The sequence below is a fragment of the Citrus clementina genome, unplaced genomic scaffold (genome assembly GCF_000493195.1).
Source record: "Citrus clementina cultivar Clemenules unplaced genomic scaffold, Citrus_clementina_v1.0 scaffold_3, whole genome shotgun sequence".
Lineage (NCBI taxonomy): Eukaryota > Viridiplantae > Streptophyta > Magnoliopsida > Sapindales > Rutaceae > Citrus > Citrus x clementina.
The window spans coordinates 47,498,268-47,518,161 of record NW_006262339.1 but is presented as its reverse complement, the minus strand read 5'-3'; the positions used below and the strand labels follow the sequence as shown (position 1 = coordinate 47,518,161).

The 19,894-nt window shown below is 30.8% G+C and overlaps 2 protein-coding genes across 2 annotated transcripts; both read right to left on the bottom strand.

Moving 5' to 3' along the window:
- Positions 1-134: 134 nt before the first annotated feature.
- LOC18049232 (anthranilate N-methyltransferase) lies at positions 135-1,679 on the bottom strand. The gene is made up of 4 exons (XM_006444650.2): positions 1,239-1,679; positions 838-1,148; positions 660-724; positions 135-543 (listed from the first exon to the last, which is right to left on the bottom strand). The coding sequence occupies exons 1-4, from the start codon at positions 1,646-1,648 to the stop codon at positions 247-249; spliced, it is 1,083 nt and encodes a 360-aa protein (XP_006444713.1). The 5' UTR covers positions 1,649-1,679; the 3' UTR covers positions 135-246.
- A 10,778-nt stretch (positions 1,680-12,457) lies between these two features.
- Positions 12,458-13,851, bottom strand: LOC18049231 (anthranilate N-methyltransferase). Its single transcript, XM_006444649.2, has 4 exons — positions 13,451-13,851; positions 13,051-13,361; positions 12,871-12,935; positions 12,458-12,754 (listed from the first exon to the last, which is right to left on the bottom strand). Exons 1-4 carry the CDS (start codon positions 13,849-13,851, stop codon positions 12,458-12,460), a joined length of 1,074 nt encoding a protein of 357 aa, XP_006444712.1.
- Positions 13,852-19,894: the final 6,043 nt, after the last annotated feature.

Genomic DNA, 19,894 nt, shown 5'->3' with positions numbered 1-19,894 from the left:
CTTTTTCCTCATTCATTTTGTTTCTCCTTTCACAAGAGTCCAAATTATCTCAGCTAATGGTAAAAGGAGTTATTGAAATAAAAAACAGATAACTAAGGGAAATACAACGAAGCAGACACATTAGCCCAAATTTTTACAGAAAAATTAAAATACTTAATGTTACAGCACACTACATGTGTTCCTTATTATAGTAAATAGACAACACAATCACAACCACTTTTATAAGAACAATTAAGGATATTAAATCTACTTGAAGAACTCCATGATGTAGAGATTACAGACACAAGATGCAAAATTAATACCCTTAAATCCAGCAGCAATTGCCAATTCCGTGTATTCTTTTTTGGTTCGCTCCCTTCCTCCCCCGTCTCGAGTCATCAAAAGTACATCTAAAAGGGACGTTTCTCTTGCGGCAGAGCTAACCTCAGGTATCTCTGGAACTATCGAGTTCATCACAATTACCTTCCCGTTACCTGGAACGGCTTTGTAACAATTTTTCAGTATCCTCAAGCAGTGATCATCGTCCCAACAGTGCAGTATCCACTGCAAATTCCCATATTAATTACACGTGTTTAGTAGAATGACTTTAAAAAGGAAGAACAACGATCACTGATGCCTTCGATTCAAATATGTGATTGGTAATTTTCGAAATTACCTACCTTCATTAGAATGGCATCGCCTTCTGGAACGCTTTCGAACATGTTACCACCCACATGCTCCACGCCTGCAACAATCACAAATTAATTAACCACTCTGTATGAGTCTCATAATCATGTAATTGACTCATTAAAACACCAAGAGTAGTCTAAGTAGATGAAGAACTATATATATACATACCAGCGTAGGATGGAGCATCTTGGACAACATGAGGCAAGTCAAAGTTAACCGCCTTAATTTGGGGATATTTGGAAGTAATCATACTGAGGGTGACACCAAAGCCTCCTCCAACATCGACGAGTCGCTCAACGTTCTGAAAGCCCTCGTAATGTTCCAGGATTCTCTCCATGGCTATGGTTGAGTGGTTGAACATTGCCTCGTGATAAGTTTCATTAAACCTGGGGTTTCCGGAAGCGTACTCAAAGATGTGCATTCCATGCACCCTATTGAATGGTATTCCTCCCTCCATAACTGCATCTTTCAATCCCAACCTACATGCATTTTTAAAATTACTTAAATTGACTACTATATAGATTTGACCCGAAAGGGGAAAAAAAAAAAAAGAGAGAATAATAATGTACCAGCTCTCCATGAAAACCTTGTCGAGAGGCAAGGCCATAAAGTGACCCAACGAGGCTCCATCTTTATTACTAACAAAATATTTGGACACAGGGTTGAGAGCATACAGCCGCTCGCCACCAGAAACAGAGCACTCAAGCACACGGTGGCTGACCAGAAGCCTAAGCATTCTGTCTAGCATCATTGGTGCTTTTACGTTTTGCGCTTGTAACTGCGCTGCAATCTCTGGAGCCGAGAGCTCCCCAGCTTTGGCTATGATTTCAAAAACGCCAAGCTGAATAGCTGCCTGGGTTGCCATGGGCAGCACTACGCCCATTGCTAGCTGCATGGCATGTGAATAGCTCTCTTCTTCTTCTTCTTCTTCTTCATGTTTTTTCTGAGCGAGTTTTTGATATTCCGATAAAGAACCCATTGTTTCGTTGCTTTATTTTTGGTTGACTACTATTGCTTTTATTTTACTTGGCATATTGTGACTGAAGCTTGAACGGTTCATTTATAGAGAGATAGCAGACCAGGGGTAAGCTCCTTCAGACAATTTTCCACACATTTGATTATGTTCTAAGTCATAATTTCACATCAAACCACAAATTGAAACCACCAACAACTAATAATAGATGGACATGTTTTGATAAATGTTAAAAATTCTTTAATATAAAAATTTAAATGTTTCTCTCTTTTCAATATCCCTCCAATATTTTTAAATTTTAAAAGAAGAAATAAATCATTAATGTTCTTATTACTTTCTCTTCGTTATCTAATTCATATTCCTTCGGTCTCTCTTTAGTGTTCAATCACCATTCTAATGGCTGATATCTTTTAAATCTTATGGAGCAGAGGAAGATTTTTATTTTTTATTTTTACGAAGAAGATGTAGTCCACATAAAATATATTTTTTTTTATAACTTAGAAACTTCACATCTATTTGTCATTTGAGTTACATATTCAACGCACTCTTAAAATATCAAATTCTGCCTGCTTCCTAGAAATTGTAAATCAAAAATAATAATTCTGGTTGGCCTTTATTGTTGCTTTTCTTGCATTCTACATTAAGAAATTAGAACAAAATTTTTGACTATATATTTAGCAATCTTTATCATTTATGGCGTGTTTACTTGTGGATTTGAGGAATGAGAATGAAACCTATATTTACTTGATGAATTGTAATTTGAGAATAAGGAATGGGAATCTCATTCTCATAAGAGGGTTGGGAATGAAAATGTGGGAGTGGGAATGAGAATGAAAACATATATTTACTTTTCTATCCTTCTAATTTTTTTATATTTCCTAAATTATCCTTGTTCAAATCACAAATAATTTATTATTTTAAATGTCATTAATAATAATAATAATTATTATTATTAAATTTTATTAACTTTATTATTTTAGTTATTATTAATTATTTTTATTAATATTATCATTATTAACAATAAAAATAATGATAAAAATAATAATTAATAATAATAATAATATTATTAAATTTTATTAACTTTATTATTTTTAATAATAACAACAACAATAATAATGATAATATTGTTAATAATGATAAATTAATTATTTTTATTAATTATTAATACTATAGGTATTTTAGTAAATTGATTCTTATTTACATTCCTCATTCCCATTTATTTTGCCAAGTAAACACATCAATAGCATTCCAGCACATTCTCATTCCCATTTCAAGAAATAAATGTATCATTAATTCACGGACATGCCTATCCAATAATTGTTGATCTATTTCCCATACATTTGCATTCATTTTAGATCATAATAAAATAAGCTAAAGATGGAATGGGATGAATCGAAGTCAGGCCAGCTCAAGAGCTTTCATGGCCTTCAGAGAAAATTTTAATTTAGGCTTTTTTGTATTGTTAGATGTGAAATAAAAATTTGTTAAAAAAATTATTATAATAATTTTTGTTAGTAATAAATAGGAAAACAGGTATAATCACATAAAAAACTAAGCTATAATAGAGCTGCTTAGTCAATGATAATGGACAATGTTTGTAAGTCTTTAATGCATTAATATAAGATTTTGACTTGTTGACCAGAAACAAGAAAGATGGCGGTCAATTTATGGCAGCTGCCTTGAGGCGGCTGTGGGAGCAGCAAATGACAAGTACAAAGACGTGGATAATAATGGAGTAATCATTTTATTAAAAAAATATTAAAATATCTTATCTGATATATTTTTCTAATTCAGATGGATCACAGTAGTTGACGGAAGCTTCAATAGTGGGGCAGGCCCCCGTTGGACTATTCTAAATACTTAAAGTAATTTTAAAAAATTAAAAATTATTTTTAATGTTTGATGAATTTTTTAAAATTATTTTATTTTACAGTAGATTTTAAAAACATAAGAAATCAGTAATTTTTTAAAATCTGATTTTGTGAATAAATTTTATACTCGATATAATTTCATTTATATCATCATATATATTATAAACATTTAAACTTATCCTTATTATTTAAGAAATAAAATTATTAACTTTAAAGAAATTATTATTATTACTACTCATTATATTAAGATAAAAAAATTAAAAAAATAAATATTTATTTTAGTTATTAATTCTTATATATACACAATAAAAAAATATTTTATATACATATTTATAAATATCTAAATAAGATTGCTTCAATATTATGTTTAATTTAGTTATTTATATTCTTACAACAATTTTACAGTAAGATTTACTAAATATGTATAACTGCTTTTAAAATTCAGGCACTTTTAATAATAAATTTTATTAAATATTAAACATTTTCTCTTCATATCTAATTATTTATACAGCCAACTAACAACAATTATTTCAAAAGACACAACTCAAATAAATTGAAATTTTTTTTAATAGTTATTATTTAGTCTAATGTCAAAAAGATTTCTTCCCCATTCGTGTGGGAGGTTCCAACCCCAAATCACTTATTTGTAATAGGAGAGATTTTACCATTTCAGTTAAATTGCATCCACGAAACAAAAAGTCTATTCTTTCTTTCTTTTTCTTTTTAACATAAGCGGATGGGTAAAGTACAAATTCATTTTTTTTTTTGCGTCTTACCTCCCCTAAAATTTCAGTATATAAAAAAAAACTATTTAAAATCCACTGAACCACCCAAATGAGAGCAACAAAAACCCACCCATTCTAATAGGCAAGTTAATAAATTAAAAAAAAACTTAATTAATAGTAAAATCCATTAGCATCTTTCTTAAAGAAGACTAATAATATCTGATGATGAAATATCTAACCGACCAAGTTAGCGAGCTGCAATTGACACTTGAGATTAGCTAATCGATTAGCAACAACATTGGTCTCTCCTCGAAAAGTAGGAATGATCTTGAAGTGCATGAAATTCACCACGATGTAGTAGTTAATTAAATCCAATTCTCGAGATTACAAAACAAGTAACAACGAGAATTGAAGCATAACCTCATGCCATGAATAATTCCAACCTCTAGCAATGGCATTTTCAATAACTAGCAACATGGCATATCACCTCAAAAAAAAAGCTGCCCGAAGACGTCCCAATTATTCCCAAAGCCGCCAAGATAAGTACCAGACCGATCAGAGTTTTTAATTTTAAGAGTTGATATTGAAAAGCCTCATATTCATGCAACTTTTTATAAACACAAATAAAATGATGGACCAATTATATCGACCCGTGCAACTGTGCACGGACAGTCAAAGTAACAGGAAGGCTTTTTTATTTAAAAAAAAAAATTGTTACATCTTACAACCTATTATCTATTATTAGCTTAAGTTTATACGCTTATATAGTGTAATTTGAGATCTACCGAGGAGTTATATATACTTCCAAAAATATTTAGAGAGATACATACACCTTCTATTAATTTGTGTAGGAGAGCATCAATTGAGTCTTGAACAGGTGTCCCCCTATTGCACCACTAAACCCAGACCTTAATAACTTAAGGTTACATTTGGAAGATAGGATTTGATTGAATTAACTTTTAAAATTAAATTGGATTAGATTAGATTATAAATAATATCATATTTTATTTGTTACAATATTGAAAAGGACTATATTAATTTAATTTAATAAAGTTAAATAATTATTTAAATAATATAATCATTTTAAATTATATTGATAATTGTTGACTTTAATATTTAATATTCAATGCTACTATAAAGAAATAGTTTATTATTTTATGTTTAAAATTCAATATTAGTTTAATTAAATTTATGAATAAAATTTTGATATTCGATATAAAACAAAATTATAGGTTAAAAAATTATGAAATTAACTTCTATATTTAATTTTTATTAAAATATTAGGTTAAATGAAAAATAAAATAATGATAAAGAGGACACAAATTCTTCATTTAATTTTATCTCACCTAAACATATATAAATATAAAGACTAATAATCCCAATTGTTATGAATTAATTTTTATTTATCCTATTAATTCATGACAATCAAACATACCTTAAATTAAATTATTTTATTAATCTCAAAATTCAATGCAACCCCACAATTCATCTAAGCATGATCTAAGAGTGCAAATAAAGTCTAGAAAATTCCACACCATAAAAAATTAACGCCACCTTCTCTCATTAAATTCTTCATTATTAACAATCACACTGCCAGCAGTAACCGCACGTCAAGGTAATGCTGCTGCTTTCTCACCTTAAAGATTTCTATCGATTATATTATAGCAACTCCAAATAAAATTTAAACGCATGATGTGATAACTAGATTAAAAAAAAAGAAAAAGAAATCTCAATCGTAGTAAAGACATGCCGATTTCCAATTTCATGACCCATGAGGTGAAAAATGATACTTTGCCACCTAACCTTATTGTTAGATAAACAAGGTGTTCGATGAATGGATTAACGGTAATTATCTCCCGTCTATCTTTTTTTTCGCTCTTTTTTAAAAATATATAAATTTTAATTTTTTTTACTAAATTCCACTTAAATTTATATTTTTTTGCACTTATCCACTACCGTCTTCAAACCGTTAAGAAAGCTAACGGAATATTATCCAAATTACGCTTTTGAAGCGTAGGTGAAATTATAATTATACCTTATGACGTCAGTAAAGTCTTAATGGTTTGAAGACGGTAGTGGACAAACAACGCTGATGTGTTGACCTTCCTACTTTGACGGGTTATTTGCTCGTCCCTCTCCTACTGTTTTCGAATTTCACCAATTATTTACTCTTATAATTTTTTTAATATATCCTGTTACTCAAATTTCTAAAGAAAATAACTTTTTTTTTTCACTCTGCTAAATTTTTCTGTTAAAGAAAGTAATTGCGTATTATATATAAAAACCATAAAAATATTAAGTGAGTGATAAACACGAAAACTCGATTGAGAAAAAAAAGTGGCAGCCTCCCTAGTTTGGCACTCTCCCGAATAACTTTCTTTTACAATGAGAGTTTTATGTAATTATGTATTTGTACAAGCATTTTTTCAGATAGAAAATATTAAATAATGTGGGGAATTAGAAAATATGATAGAGATAATAAATACTTAGTTACGTGTGATGAGACTTCCTGGTAATAAAATTTTGGTTTTAATAACGGAATCTATAAGGAAACTAACTTATCTATTGGGAGAATAATTATGATAATTTAAGGGTTAAAGTTTCGAGTACAAATTTGTATTGAAAAATAAGGGAGACTGATACTTGAGTTCCTCCCACAATTTGTTTTTACCATTTTAATCCTTTATAGGTTTTTAATACCTCATTTTGTCTCTGGTATTCAAAGAATGATAGAGAAAACACGTCGTTTAAGGGTAAAAAATACATTTTAATATTTAATTAATTAGTTCTAATTAGCAGAGTTATCAGACAAATCACTTTATATGTGAAAGTGTCATATTTATTATGTAACAGTGTAATTTTCTGTTTTTCTTTTAATATCATGGACAATATGAGTACTAAAAGTCTATCATGGATATTAAGAGGGATTAAAGTATAATTCTAAGATTTGAGAAAAAAAAAAAAAAAACCTACTCCTGAACTGGGTGGCTTATACGTAAATATATATAATTAAGCAAACTCGGAAAAAATAAAAAGCTGATAATACTTATTAATCCAAAGTTAAACACTAAGCATAAACTTGTTTGATTAGTCAGTCACGCATACAACAATAGTTCCTTGATCTATCTGAAACTGAATATACACAGGTCATCCAATTGTCTTGACAAAATGCCAACAAATTAATGCATTGTGTCCTGCGAAACCTATGACTTTGGCATGTTCCGTTTGGGATTGTGATGTTGTGACTCAAAACAGTGAAAATTTTGATTATGAAATAACACTTGTCATTAGATTATAGATTATAGCTATTTTTATGGATTAAATCTTATTAGAAAATTGCAAATATTGTCACAAAATTAATCTAATGTGTAAAACATTTTTTATTGTTGACTTATACGAGCAAGGAGCACATAAGTAAGTCGACATAACCGAGATTCAAAGAGTATATTGACTTAAGCGAGGATTGTCGGGATAATCAAGAAGCTGCAAATTGAAACAACAAAGTAAAATTAATATAAAAAATAATGGCCGTGATATTGATCTTGTCAACACTACCAGTTAGAGCTGTACAAAAGATAATTCGACTATCCGCTCAAATAAAAAGCCAAAAATGGCTAAACCTTGCTTTCTTTTTACTTTTATCGTGTCTGCGCCATCAAGCATACCGTAGATTTTGCGGAAACAACTTTGAACAAAATTATTGTAGTTGGCACTTGTCATTTTCTATTTGCTCTATTGTTCAAAGCTGCCGGTTGTTACTAAGAATCAAGTTGAAGATTTGAGGAAAAAAAACTCATTCATTGATAAGTGACTTGCTTGAATTCTTAGAATACATATTACGTGGCAAAGAGAGTGGTAGGAGATGGCTGAAGAGAATAACATGCACAAGAGGTGTTGAATGGTAAAATAAGGACTGACGATGATATAATCTTAGTCCATACAGATGGACAAATAAGGATCAATTGCATCAGTAACTATGCGTGCCAGAAAAATATGATATTTTAATATAATTCCAAGAACTTTATTGGACTATACTTCCCGATCAATGGGATTAGAAATCTTGTCAAAAACGTGCCTTGAATTTACGGTGAAACTCCTTTAGAAATCTCCAGTGCCAGTTTTGATTTTTATTAGTTAGATGATTTTTTTTTGCTGATGTGATTAGTTTTCCTTCCCCGATCCATTTGTCAAATTAGCACTTACAAGATAGCGAAACTATTTTATAGTTAAGATAACTAATTATACATACATACATACATACATACATACATACATACATACATACATACATACATACATATATATATATATATATATATATATATACAATGGCGGCTTTAATACTAGGCGAATTAGGCAGTTGCCTAAGGCCCCGATTTTCGGTATCTATTTATTAATTAATATAATTAATTTTTTTTAAGATTCAAAAAAATTAAGTTACGTATATATTTTTTGTACAGTAAAAAAAGCCTAATTTTTAGGCTTTACCCTATCATTACTCTTATTCATAATTATCTCTCTTATTTAATAATCTTTACCTTAAATATAAGATATATTTTTATGCTATAATAATGATTTTGAATGTTACTTCTTTACTTTCTTTTACTATTTCCCAAAAAACAATCAATGCTTTCCCTTTCCAAAAAAAAAACTCTTATTAAGATTAGTAACGTTAGATTTTTAGAACTAACTTTTGGTATTCTATTAAAATCTATTTAAAAGCTCATTATCTATAAACCGATACACATTGAATCAAAGCTATTTTCAGCAAGAAATTTTTGTGCTCTCTTCTCTTCTCTACAAAATTCATTGCCATCATCATCTTCATCTCAACTAGTCAATTGACTCAAATCCAGGTGCTATCATTCTATTTTTTTTTATTATTGTTCTTATCCTTTTTAAATTTAATTTATTTTTTATTTTTTGTATTGATTTTGGCTTGAATAATCTAGAAAAAAATTGTGTTTGTTTATTTGTTTTTTTATTTGAAAAGCATGTCAACTAGAAAATATGTATCGGGATATGAAAAATTGAAAAAAAAGAGGAGAATATAAAAGTTAGTTCAATCTCAAAAAGGGGTTCTTGATAAATTTGTCACAACTAGTAAAAAAGATATAGATTTAAATGAAGAATTAGTTATTGAACAACCAAGTTTAAATGAATTAAATAATGATGAAACGGTGAATGAAATAAACAACATTGAAGATGATAAAAATAAAAATGCGAACAAAGTTGATGTAGAAAATTTATTTGTTCCAAATAATATTTATGATCCAGGAAGATGGGAAAATGTTGATACAAAGTTAAGAGATCTTTTAGTAGAAAAATGCCCAATTAGAGAGAATAACATAACTTTCCCAAAAGATGAAAATTCTGGGCATTTCTCTACTGCATTTTATGTTAAAATGTTAACAAATGGAGAAAAACATGATAGAAAATGGTTAATATATTCAAAAGATTTTAACAAAGTATATTGTTTTTGTTGCAAATTATTCAATACAAGTTGTAGCAAAAATTAGCTTAGTGATGAAGGAACAAGAGATTGGAAAAATCTTAATTCTAAACTTAAAAGTCATGAAACAACCAATGAACATATAACTAATATGAATGCATGGGTTGATTTAGAAGCAAGACTATCGAAAAGAAAAACAATTGATAAAGATGTTCAAGAAAGAATTGACAAGGAAAAAGAACATTGGCAAAAAGTATTAATACGAATTATTGCTGTTGTAAAAAATCTTGCTAAAAATAATTTAGCATTTCATGGAAAAAATGAGAAGATCTATGAAGAGAGAAATGAGAATTTTTTAAGTTTAATTGAAATGATTGCAGAGTTTGATCCAACAATGCAAGAACATATTCGACGTATTAAAACCGGTGAAATTCATGATCATTATCTTGGACATAACATACAAAATGAACTCATATTAATGCTAGCACTTGAAATAAAAAAATCAATTGTTAACAAAGTTAAGGAAGCAAAGTACTTTTCAGTTATACTTGATTGTACTGCAGATGTAAGCCACCAAGAACAAATGTCTCTTATATTAAGATGTGTGGATATTTCAACAAATCTAGTAAAGATAGAAGAATATTTTTTAGGATTTTTACAAGTTGACAATACCACTGGAAAAGGTCTTTTAATGAACTTGTGGATGTAATTAAAACTCTTGAACTTGATATTAATGATGTAAGAGGACAAGGATATGATAATGGATCTAATATGAAAGGGAAAAATCAAGGTGTACAAAAAAGATTATTAGATATAAATCCTAGAGCATTTTATACACCATGTGGCTGTCATAGTCTTAACTTAGTGCTTTGTGATATGGCTAATTCTTGTCGTAAGGCTATTTCATTTTTTGGAGTTGGTCAACGTGTTTACTCACTATTTTCTTCTTCACCTAAGAGATGAAAAATTTTACAAGATAATATACCTAATTTAACTGTTAAATCATTGTCACAAACACGTTGGGAAAGTCGCATAGAAAGTGTCAAAGCAATAAGCTTTCAAACTCCCCAAATTAGAGATGCTTTACTTGAATTAGCAGAAGTTAGTGAAGATCCTAAAATAAAAAGTGAAGCTAAATGTTTGGCAACATATGAATTGGAAAACTTTGAATTTTTGTTAGGCATGATTATTTGGTATGATATATTATTTGCTGTGAACACTGTTAGTAAAAGCTTACAAAAGGAAGATATGCAAATTGATGTTGCCATAAATCAACTAAAAGGTCTTACATCCTTTTTTGAGAATTACAGAGAAAATGGTTTTGTGTCTGCTATGATTTCAGCTAAAGAGATTGCAAATGAAATGGAAATAGAACCAAAATTTCATCAAAAACGTATAATTCGTAGAAAAAATAAATTTGGCGAGAATAATAATGAAGAGAAAATTCTATCTCCCGAAGATTCTTTTAGAATTGATTACTTTGTATATATAGTAGATCAAGCTATTTCTTCAATCACCAATAGATTTGAGCAGTTTCAATTCTATGAAAATATTTTTGGATTTTTATTTAATTTTGAAAAATTAAAATCATTAGATGATGAAAGCTTAAAAAGTTATTGTATTAATCTTGAAAATATCTTAAAATATGATATGTTTTCTGATATTGATGGATTAGATTTGTTTTCAGAGTTAAAAGTCTTAAAAGAAGTTTTACGCATGGAAAGAAATAGTCCACTTGATATACTTAATTATATTAAAAAAGTAGATTCTTTTCCAATTGCATTTGTTGCTTATAGAATATTATTGACTGTACCTGTAACTGTTGCTTCTGCTGAGAGAAGTTTTTCTAAATTGAAGTTAATAAAATCTTATTTAAGAACTACAATGTCACAAGAAAGATTAAATGGATTAGCTATATTAGCTATTGAAAAAAATTTGTTAGCTAAATTAGAATATAAGATTTTAATTAATAATTTTGCATCTCAAAAAGCAAGAAGAATAAAATTTAATTGATTAGTAATTTGCATTAGTGATGGCTTGTAGCAAGGATCATAGTAGGTAAGATTAATGATTTAAAGTTCACAGGAAGATTATGGTTGTGGCTTATGAAGTTTTAAAGCATCTTAAGGAGATGAAATTTGTGGAAGGCAAAATTAATTAATATTTGTGTGGAAATAAATAGATATCTTTCCGGCTATTATTTTTTTTTGAGATCTTGTTAATAATTGTTGTAATTCAAGATATTATTGAATATAGTTAAAGTTTGAGCTATTTGATGTTGTTGTGAGAATTTTTTGAGCTGTTTAATGTTTTTGTGAGATTTAATATTTTAACATCAAAAGACCTAAAAGAAAATTTCGCCTAAGGCCCCCAATTGGTTAAAGCCGGCCCTGTATATATATGTATGCATATGTATATGTATATGGGTAAAACATTCTATTTTTTAATGGAAAAGTCAGATTTCAGGTTTTTGCATTTCAGCTTGTGCCGTAACTCTTAAAAATGGGAGGCAATTTATGAGTACGTTTTGGCAACACGTAATTTATTTTGTTATAATAATGAAGCCAAGAACTGAAAGATATACATGTCGCTGCTGCACCATGTTCATTATTCTACTACAAGATAACTCATTAATTCACAACGTCTTGTAACAACAAATATGTAAGATCTGATAGAGCCTTAGGGTACTTTAGGAGCATTATTTGATATTCATCCTCGCGCGCGGATAAACCTTTCCCCAAGATCACTCATAATATTTCCGTAAAATCTACTTGAAGAACTCCATGATGTAGAGATTGCAGACACAAGATGCAAAATTAATATGCTTAAACCCAGCAGCAATTGCCAATTCCGTGAATTCTTTCTTCGTTCGCTCCCTTCCTCCCCCGTCTCGAGTCATCAAAAGTACATCCAAAAGTGATGTTTCTCTTGCGGAAGAGCTAACCTCAGGTATCTCTGGAACTATCGAGTTCATTACAATTACCTTCCCGTTATCCGGAATGGCTTTGTAACAATTTTTCAGTATCCTCAAGCAGTGATCATCGTCCCAACAGTGAAGTATCCACTGCAAATTCCCATATTAATTACACGTGTTTAGTAGAATGACTTTAAAAAGGAAGATCAGCGATCACTGATGCCTTCAATTCATATATGTGATTGGTAATTTTCGAAACTACCTACCTTCATTAGAATGGCATCGCCTTCTGGAACGCTATCGAACATGTTACCACCCACATGCTCCACGCCTGCAACATTCACAAATTAATTAACCACTCTGTATATGAGTCTCATAATCATGTAATTGATTCATTAAAACACCAAGAGTAGTCTAAGTAGTTGAAGAACTATATATATACATACCAGCGTAGGATGGAGCATCTTGGACAACATGAGGCAAGTCAAAGTTAACCGCCTTAATTTGGGGATATTTGGAAGTAATCATACTGAGGGTGACACCAAAGCCTCCTCCAACATCGACGAGTCGCTCAACGTTCTGAAAGCCCTCGTAATGTTCCAGGATTCTCTCCATGGCTATGGTTGAGTGGTTGAACATTGCCTTGTGATAAGTTTCATTAAACCCGGGGTTTCCGGAAGCGTACTCAAAGATGTGCATTCCATGCACCCTATTGAATGGTATTCCTCCCTCCATAACTGCATCTCTCAATCCCAACCTACATGCATTTTTAAAATTACTTAAATTGACTACTTTATAGATTTGACCCAAAAAAAGGAAAAAAGAAAAAGAAAAATAATAATGTACCAACTCTCCATGAAGACCTTGTCGAGAGGCAAGGCCATAAAGTGACCCAACGAAACACCATCTTTATTACTAACAAAATATTTGGACACGGGGGTGAGACCATATAGCCTCTCGCCACTAGAAACAGAGCACTCAAGCACACGGTGGCTGACCAGAAGCCTGAGCATTCTGTCTAGCATCATTGGTGCTTTTACGTTTTGCGCTTGTAACTGTGCTGCAATCTCTGGAGCCGAGAGTTTGCCAGCTTTGGCTATGATTTCAAAAACGCCAAGCTGAATAGCTGCCTGGGTTGCCATGGGCAGCACTACGCCCATTGCTAGCTGCATGGCATGTGAATAGCTCTCTTCTTCTTCATATTTATTATTCTGTTTGGGTAACTGTATTTCCGACAACGAACGCATTGTTTCTTATAGTTTTTTTTTTCCCTCCTTTTTGTGTTTTGTGATTGAAGCTTTGCGGGGTGATTTATAGATACAGACCTAACATAGGCTGTGGCTGGCTGCTACCCTTGTCTGCGGTTCTCATTTTACTTGGGGTCAATATCGGCAGTCTAGACAATTCAAGATCGATTAGGATTCGAGTTAAGTTCTTGCGAGCACTGAATCAATGTTAAAATTGTTTTAATTTTTTTTTAAATTTATCTTGTCTAACAACTTTTTATCACTGAATCCTTATCCTTGAAGATCCCACCAAATGCCCCTGCTAATATTATTATTATTTTCTTTTTTTAAAGGAAAGGGGCAAGGAAAATCTAAATTCATTTTTTTAACTCCCTATTTTTGTAAAGTTTCAAACCCTAATGGTTAGTTAAATAAAGTTGGCTAAAAACTACTAGGCCACGTCCATGGAGGCCCTAGTAATATTTGATTACCTGCTCTATAATAATTAATATGACTATTGATATTTACCTAGAAGAATTTTTCATAATGACAGACAAAATCATATGAATTTATCTTTACATTGAGAAAATAATTAAAAAATAAATTAACACATCTCACGAGTTTATTATTATTATTAGGGAAATTATAATTTTACTACCAAAGTTTTACTGACATATCATGTCAGTATCAAGGTTTGCCAAAAAGTACATTTTACTATTAAAGTTTTACACCGTTATCAATTCACTACAATTCCGTTAAGAAAAAGTTAATGTTTAACGGAAATTGAGTTAAAAGTGGATTTTACCCCCAAGAGTTTGGTAGTAAAATGATAATTCCTCTAAAAATTCGGTAGTAAAATGATAATTCCCCTAAAAATTCGGTAGTAAAATGATAATTTTCCCTAAAAATTTGGTAGTAAAATGATAATTTATCAATCAAATTAATAGATAATTTTACTCTTACAGCTGGAAATGTCTTTGACGCCCTTATGACATCAGTAAATTTTTAACGTTGTTAATGGAATGATAGTGAATTGATAACGGCGCAAAACTTTAGTAGTAAAATGCACATTTCGGCAAACCTTGGTACTAACATGATATGTCAGTAAAATTTTAGTAGTAAAATGATAATATCCATGATTATTATTATTATTATTATTATTATAATAATAATAATAATAATAATAATAATAATAATAATAATAATAAAGTCAGTGCAGATATGCTATTAAACTACACAGTTATATAATGCAATGAAAAATAATTCTATTAAACCACATATTTTAATAATAATAATAATAAATAAATAAATAAATAAAGTCAGTGCAGACATACTATTAAACTGCACAGTTATATAATGCATTGAAAAATAATTTTATTAAATCATATATTTTAATAGCGTGTTTGCGTTAAAAAACATTTGGGCGGCTGCATATGAATATATATATATATATATATGATTGGGCTTTCTAAGTGACATGCATTTGTACCATTTTTGGCAAAGCATCTCGTGCTTTATTTGACTTTATTATCATATGGTAAATGTTTTTTCATTCAAAGAGGAAAAGTAAGAATACTTTGTTATCCTCGCCCGGTGGCTTAGTGTGACGGGGGGAAAAAAGAAGGAAAAGAAAAGTCATCCATGCCTGTTCAACAATTCCTTCTACATGTCTCCCACGTATCCGTTCATTTCTTTGATAAAAGGTTTTATCAGTTATCATTGTACTCTTGTTGCTTGTGAAAAAAGAATCAGGAGATCATAGGTTTAAGAAACATGTACATAACTTGAAGGAAACCCTAATTGCATTTTTGTGAACAAATAGGTCATTGATAAGTTCGACCATTAGATTGAGTTCACAGTACAAGGGCACCGTTAAAACTTGAATATTTTTAATCGATCAATATAATGCTTTCACAAATTATGATGGGGGACACTGGCTAAATGTGTGTATATATATATATATATATAGGGTAACACAGATAGCGTTTTATACAATTTTATACATAGTCTTTAGACCATTGTATTATTTTCTACTCGTTAAGATCGTATGGAGGACATACATATGATTTATTTTTTTCTCTCTCTCTCTCTGTCTCTTTAATTACTAGCTATTTAATTTATCTCCTTTCATTTTTTAATTTTACCCTAAGAAAAGTGCTATGCACCCACTAATGAACTCCACACTACAAGAGAAAATATAAAAAATAAAATATTTTTATTGGTACCCTAAAAATTTGAATATTACTCTAAAGATTTTTTTTTTGAATTACAATTATGAAAATTATTGAGATCAATTAACATAATTTTTGTTATGGTGTAGCATAATGTGCTATTCTTATATTAAGGAGAGAATATACTCCCATTTTAGGGAGAATATTACTCTCATAACAGGTCAGATTTGAGTCTTTATTTAATAAGCGAGTGAGTTCTTTACCATAAGATTTATGTTAATAGAATTCATTAACGAGGTATGTATCATTTCTCCCTCTCTAATTATTTAGTATCTATCTCCATTGTCCCTTTTGTATTGTCTTCTCTCTTAATTAATGATCTCTTCTAAAATCTCTAATCAGAATTCCAATCAATTTCACTCTCGAATAATTTTTTATTTTCTTAATCTTGTAAATCTTGAATTAGTATGTGGGGAAAGGGGGGGGGGGGAGCAAATAATCCTAATTTTCGACAAAGAACAGCTCCCTCGAATTCTAATCATCACCAAGATATATTACAGCCACATCTAACAAAAAAAAGAGAAAGAAAAGGTATAATTCATTTCTTTTTTAACTACAGTAATAAAAGTTTACAAATTTTATGAAAGAAAGAGAAGGAAAAAAAAAAGGAGAACAAGATATTGATGAAGTGTACCAGAGAGAAGAGAAAATACGCGGAGAGGAAAAAAATAAGAGTAGGTTAAAAAAAAAAAACCGACATGGAAGGTAGTTGAAAGGAAAAAAAAAAAACAAACTGACCTTCATAAAAATGGCAACCCCTTTTGGAATTCTTTCGAACATATTTCCACTTTTTTGTTCTACGCCTATAGAATACAAAAATGTGATTTAAAGATAATAATAATCATAAGAAAATAGATTTTGTCAAGTAAGGGCGGAACAAGCCAATCTTGGCCGGCGAGGCCAAAATTTTTTTTCAAGCCTATAAAATAGGTATTTTATTAATATATGTTTATTTTAATATAAAATATTGAGTATTAAATTATTTTTTTACAGGGAACATGGCCCATAGCAGTCCCTTAATAGATCCGCCCATGTTGTCAAGTACATATTATACATGCATGCATATATATATAGATATATATATGGGCATCAATTAACACTTTAGTTTTTTTTAAGACCACCACGATGGTGGGCGTTAAGCGAGACTCATATCTGTAATATAAATCATTATATGGTAAAAAAATATGGGGGGAGATATAAGCCAAAACCTTTAAATCCAAGAGAAATATAAGAAGACATAAAAATAAATCAAAGAGCAAGAGTCAATAGCAAACTAGCAAAAAATAAAAGAAAAGAAAAACTATCTCCTAACATGAGGGACCTCCTGCGAATTTAAATGAATGATACTAAACAAACCAACGAGTAAACCCGAAGGACCCAATAAATGCTAACGAATCTTATGACTACAAGCTCAATTAGCCATGAAATTAGCTATAAAAGTAACCTCGCGAAGAACATGCCTTACAATGATAGAGGGAGAAAAAGACAACTCAAACTCGATCGACCAAGAAGATAAATATAATCCTACTGCACAAAAACATTAATTAACACTTCAAGGTTACTAATAATAAAAGAATAATTAAAAATGGTGTAATTTGAAGATTATAAAAACTATATTTTTAATAGAAGTATAATAAAAAAAATTAAAAATGATACATATATAGTATAATGTATAAATAACCCATGCATACCACGATAAGATGGCACGTCTTGTTTTACATAAGGGAAGTTAAAATAAACACTATTGTTGTGGGAGTATTTAGAGATAATCATATTAACTTATTAAGGGTGGCTCCTGGACCACCACCAACATCCCCAAGCTGTTTAATAGACTCTAAGCCTTTGTAAGAGTTGAGAATTCTCTTCATAACAACGGCAGCGTGGTTAAAAATTGACCTATTGAGAACTTCACGGAACTTGTGATCGATGTCGACAAACCCAGAGGGTGGATTCCATGCACCTAATTTAATGGAATTTCTCCATCAAGAATTGCACCTTTAAGTTAAAACCTAATTAAAATACAAAATCTACACACACACACACAAGTGAAAATGAAAAACGTGAGAGAAGAAGGAGACGATGTTGAATAATTAATAGACAAACCACAAGTCAAATAAAACTCTGCCCTGAGCCAAGGCCATGACAGGACACAATGAGATACCATCATGGATCGGCACAAAGTATTTGGTCACGGGGGCAAGACAAAGTAGCCTCTCACCGCCGCAAAAAGAGCAACCTAGAACACATTGACTCGCCAGAAGCCTGAGAATTCAGTCCAGCTCTGCTGCAGAGTTTAGAACATGGAGCTGCTTTGGCTATGATTTCAAAAATGCCAAGCTATATGGCCGTTTAAATGATCATCGGTAGCACTATGCTCTTCGATAATCCCATGGTGTATGAAAAGGTTTCTTCTTCTTCTTCTTTGTTTGGTTTGAATTGGGTTTCTACCAATGAATCCATTTTATTAATTCATTATAGTGTCTGTTTGTGTTGCTCAACTTATAGTTGTCCTTTTGATTTTCTCTATTTATAGAACGACATAAAGTCGTTGTGTAATCTCAGAGAAATGTTTAATTTATTCTTTATACCACAATCTACTGACAAAACATTCATGGAATGAAGCTTTAAAAAAAATTCCAGGATAAGTGACTTAGGCGTTCCTTTTGAACCACTAGGTTGTGGATTAACTGTCTTTTTAGCATCTTAAAGTTTATTAGTTGGGCGGCCTGACCCTTGCTAGTAGATGGTAACATTTATTAGATGATGAAACAAAATTTAAGCTTTAAGCCATTGATTGTTGTATTTCCAAACAAAAACATGCTTGAGAGAGAAATTCAATTTCTCACCTTGGTTAACCATGATCAATGCTGCTACTTAGCTCTTCTTACGGCTTCTAGCTTCTTCAAATCAGCTGTTACTTGCTACAAAACTAAACTCAACACCCGCTGCACACACACGAACTCATGTTTTTGCAAGTAAACCACATAATCATCAGAAATTGAAGATCTCCTAACCCTACTACATAAAAAAATAGATAAGACAACAGTAATTTAACAATACACATATTATGTAAGTTGTAAAATATGACATTTAACAATGTTCGTACGTTGCGCGAGTTAAAAAATACAAAATGCTCTGTAGATTTTGTTTGGTTACTTAGAAAAACAGAGAGAAAATTTTGACTGAGAGAAAATGGAAAACTTCGACAACTTTATTAATTGAGTCACGATACAATTTATAGTAGTGTGAGAATCTTTTCAAGTTTTACAATCTCACAAAACTCGTGAGCACAGATTCTAATATTCATAACAAACTTTTGGAGGGAAGCTTATAAGCTCTCTAACTAACTGCAAAACTAACTTCCAGCGTGGCTTGATGACTCAACAGCTGACTCAGCGTATGTTATTCTTAACATGCCCCCATAAGCTCAAGGTCGTGGGCAGACATTGAGCTTAGTTCGCATATAGGCAAAATGATCAAAACTTAGAGGTTTGGTGAGCACATCAGCTAACTGATCAGAACTAGATACATGTTCAATGAAGAGATCCTTGTTGGCAATGTGCTCTCTGACAAAATGTAAATCCAATTCTATATGTTTAGTTCTTGAATGATATTTAGGATTGCTAGCCAAAGCTTCTGCACTGCTGTTGTCACAGTAAAGAACAGGAGGTTTGGGAAGTGATACTTTGAGCTCTTTCAACAGATATGTAATCCACAGAACCTCAGATGTAGCTAAGGCCAATGCTCTATACTCAGATTCAGCAGATGACCTGGAAACAATGTTCTGTTTCTTAGATGACCAAGACACAAGATTGGACCCAAGATAAACACAA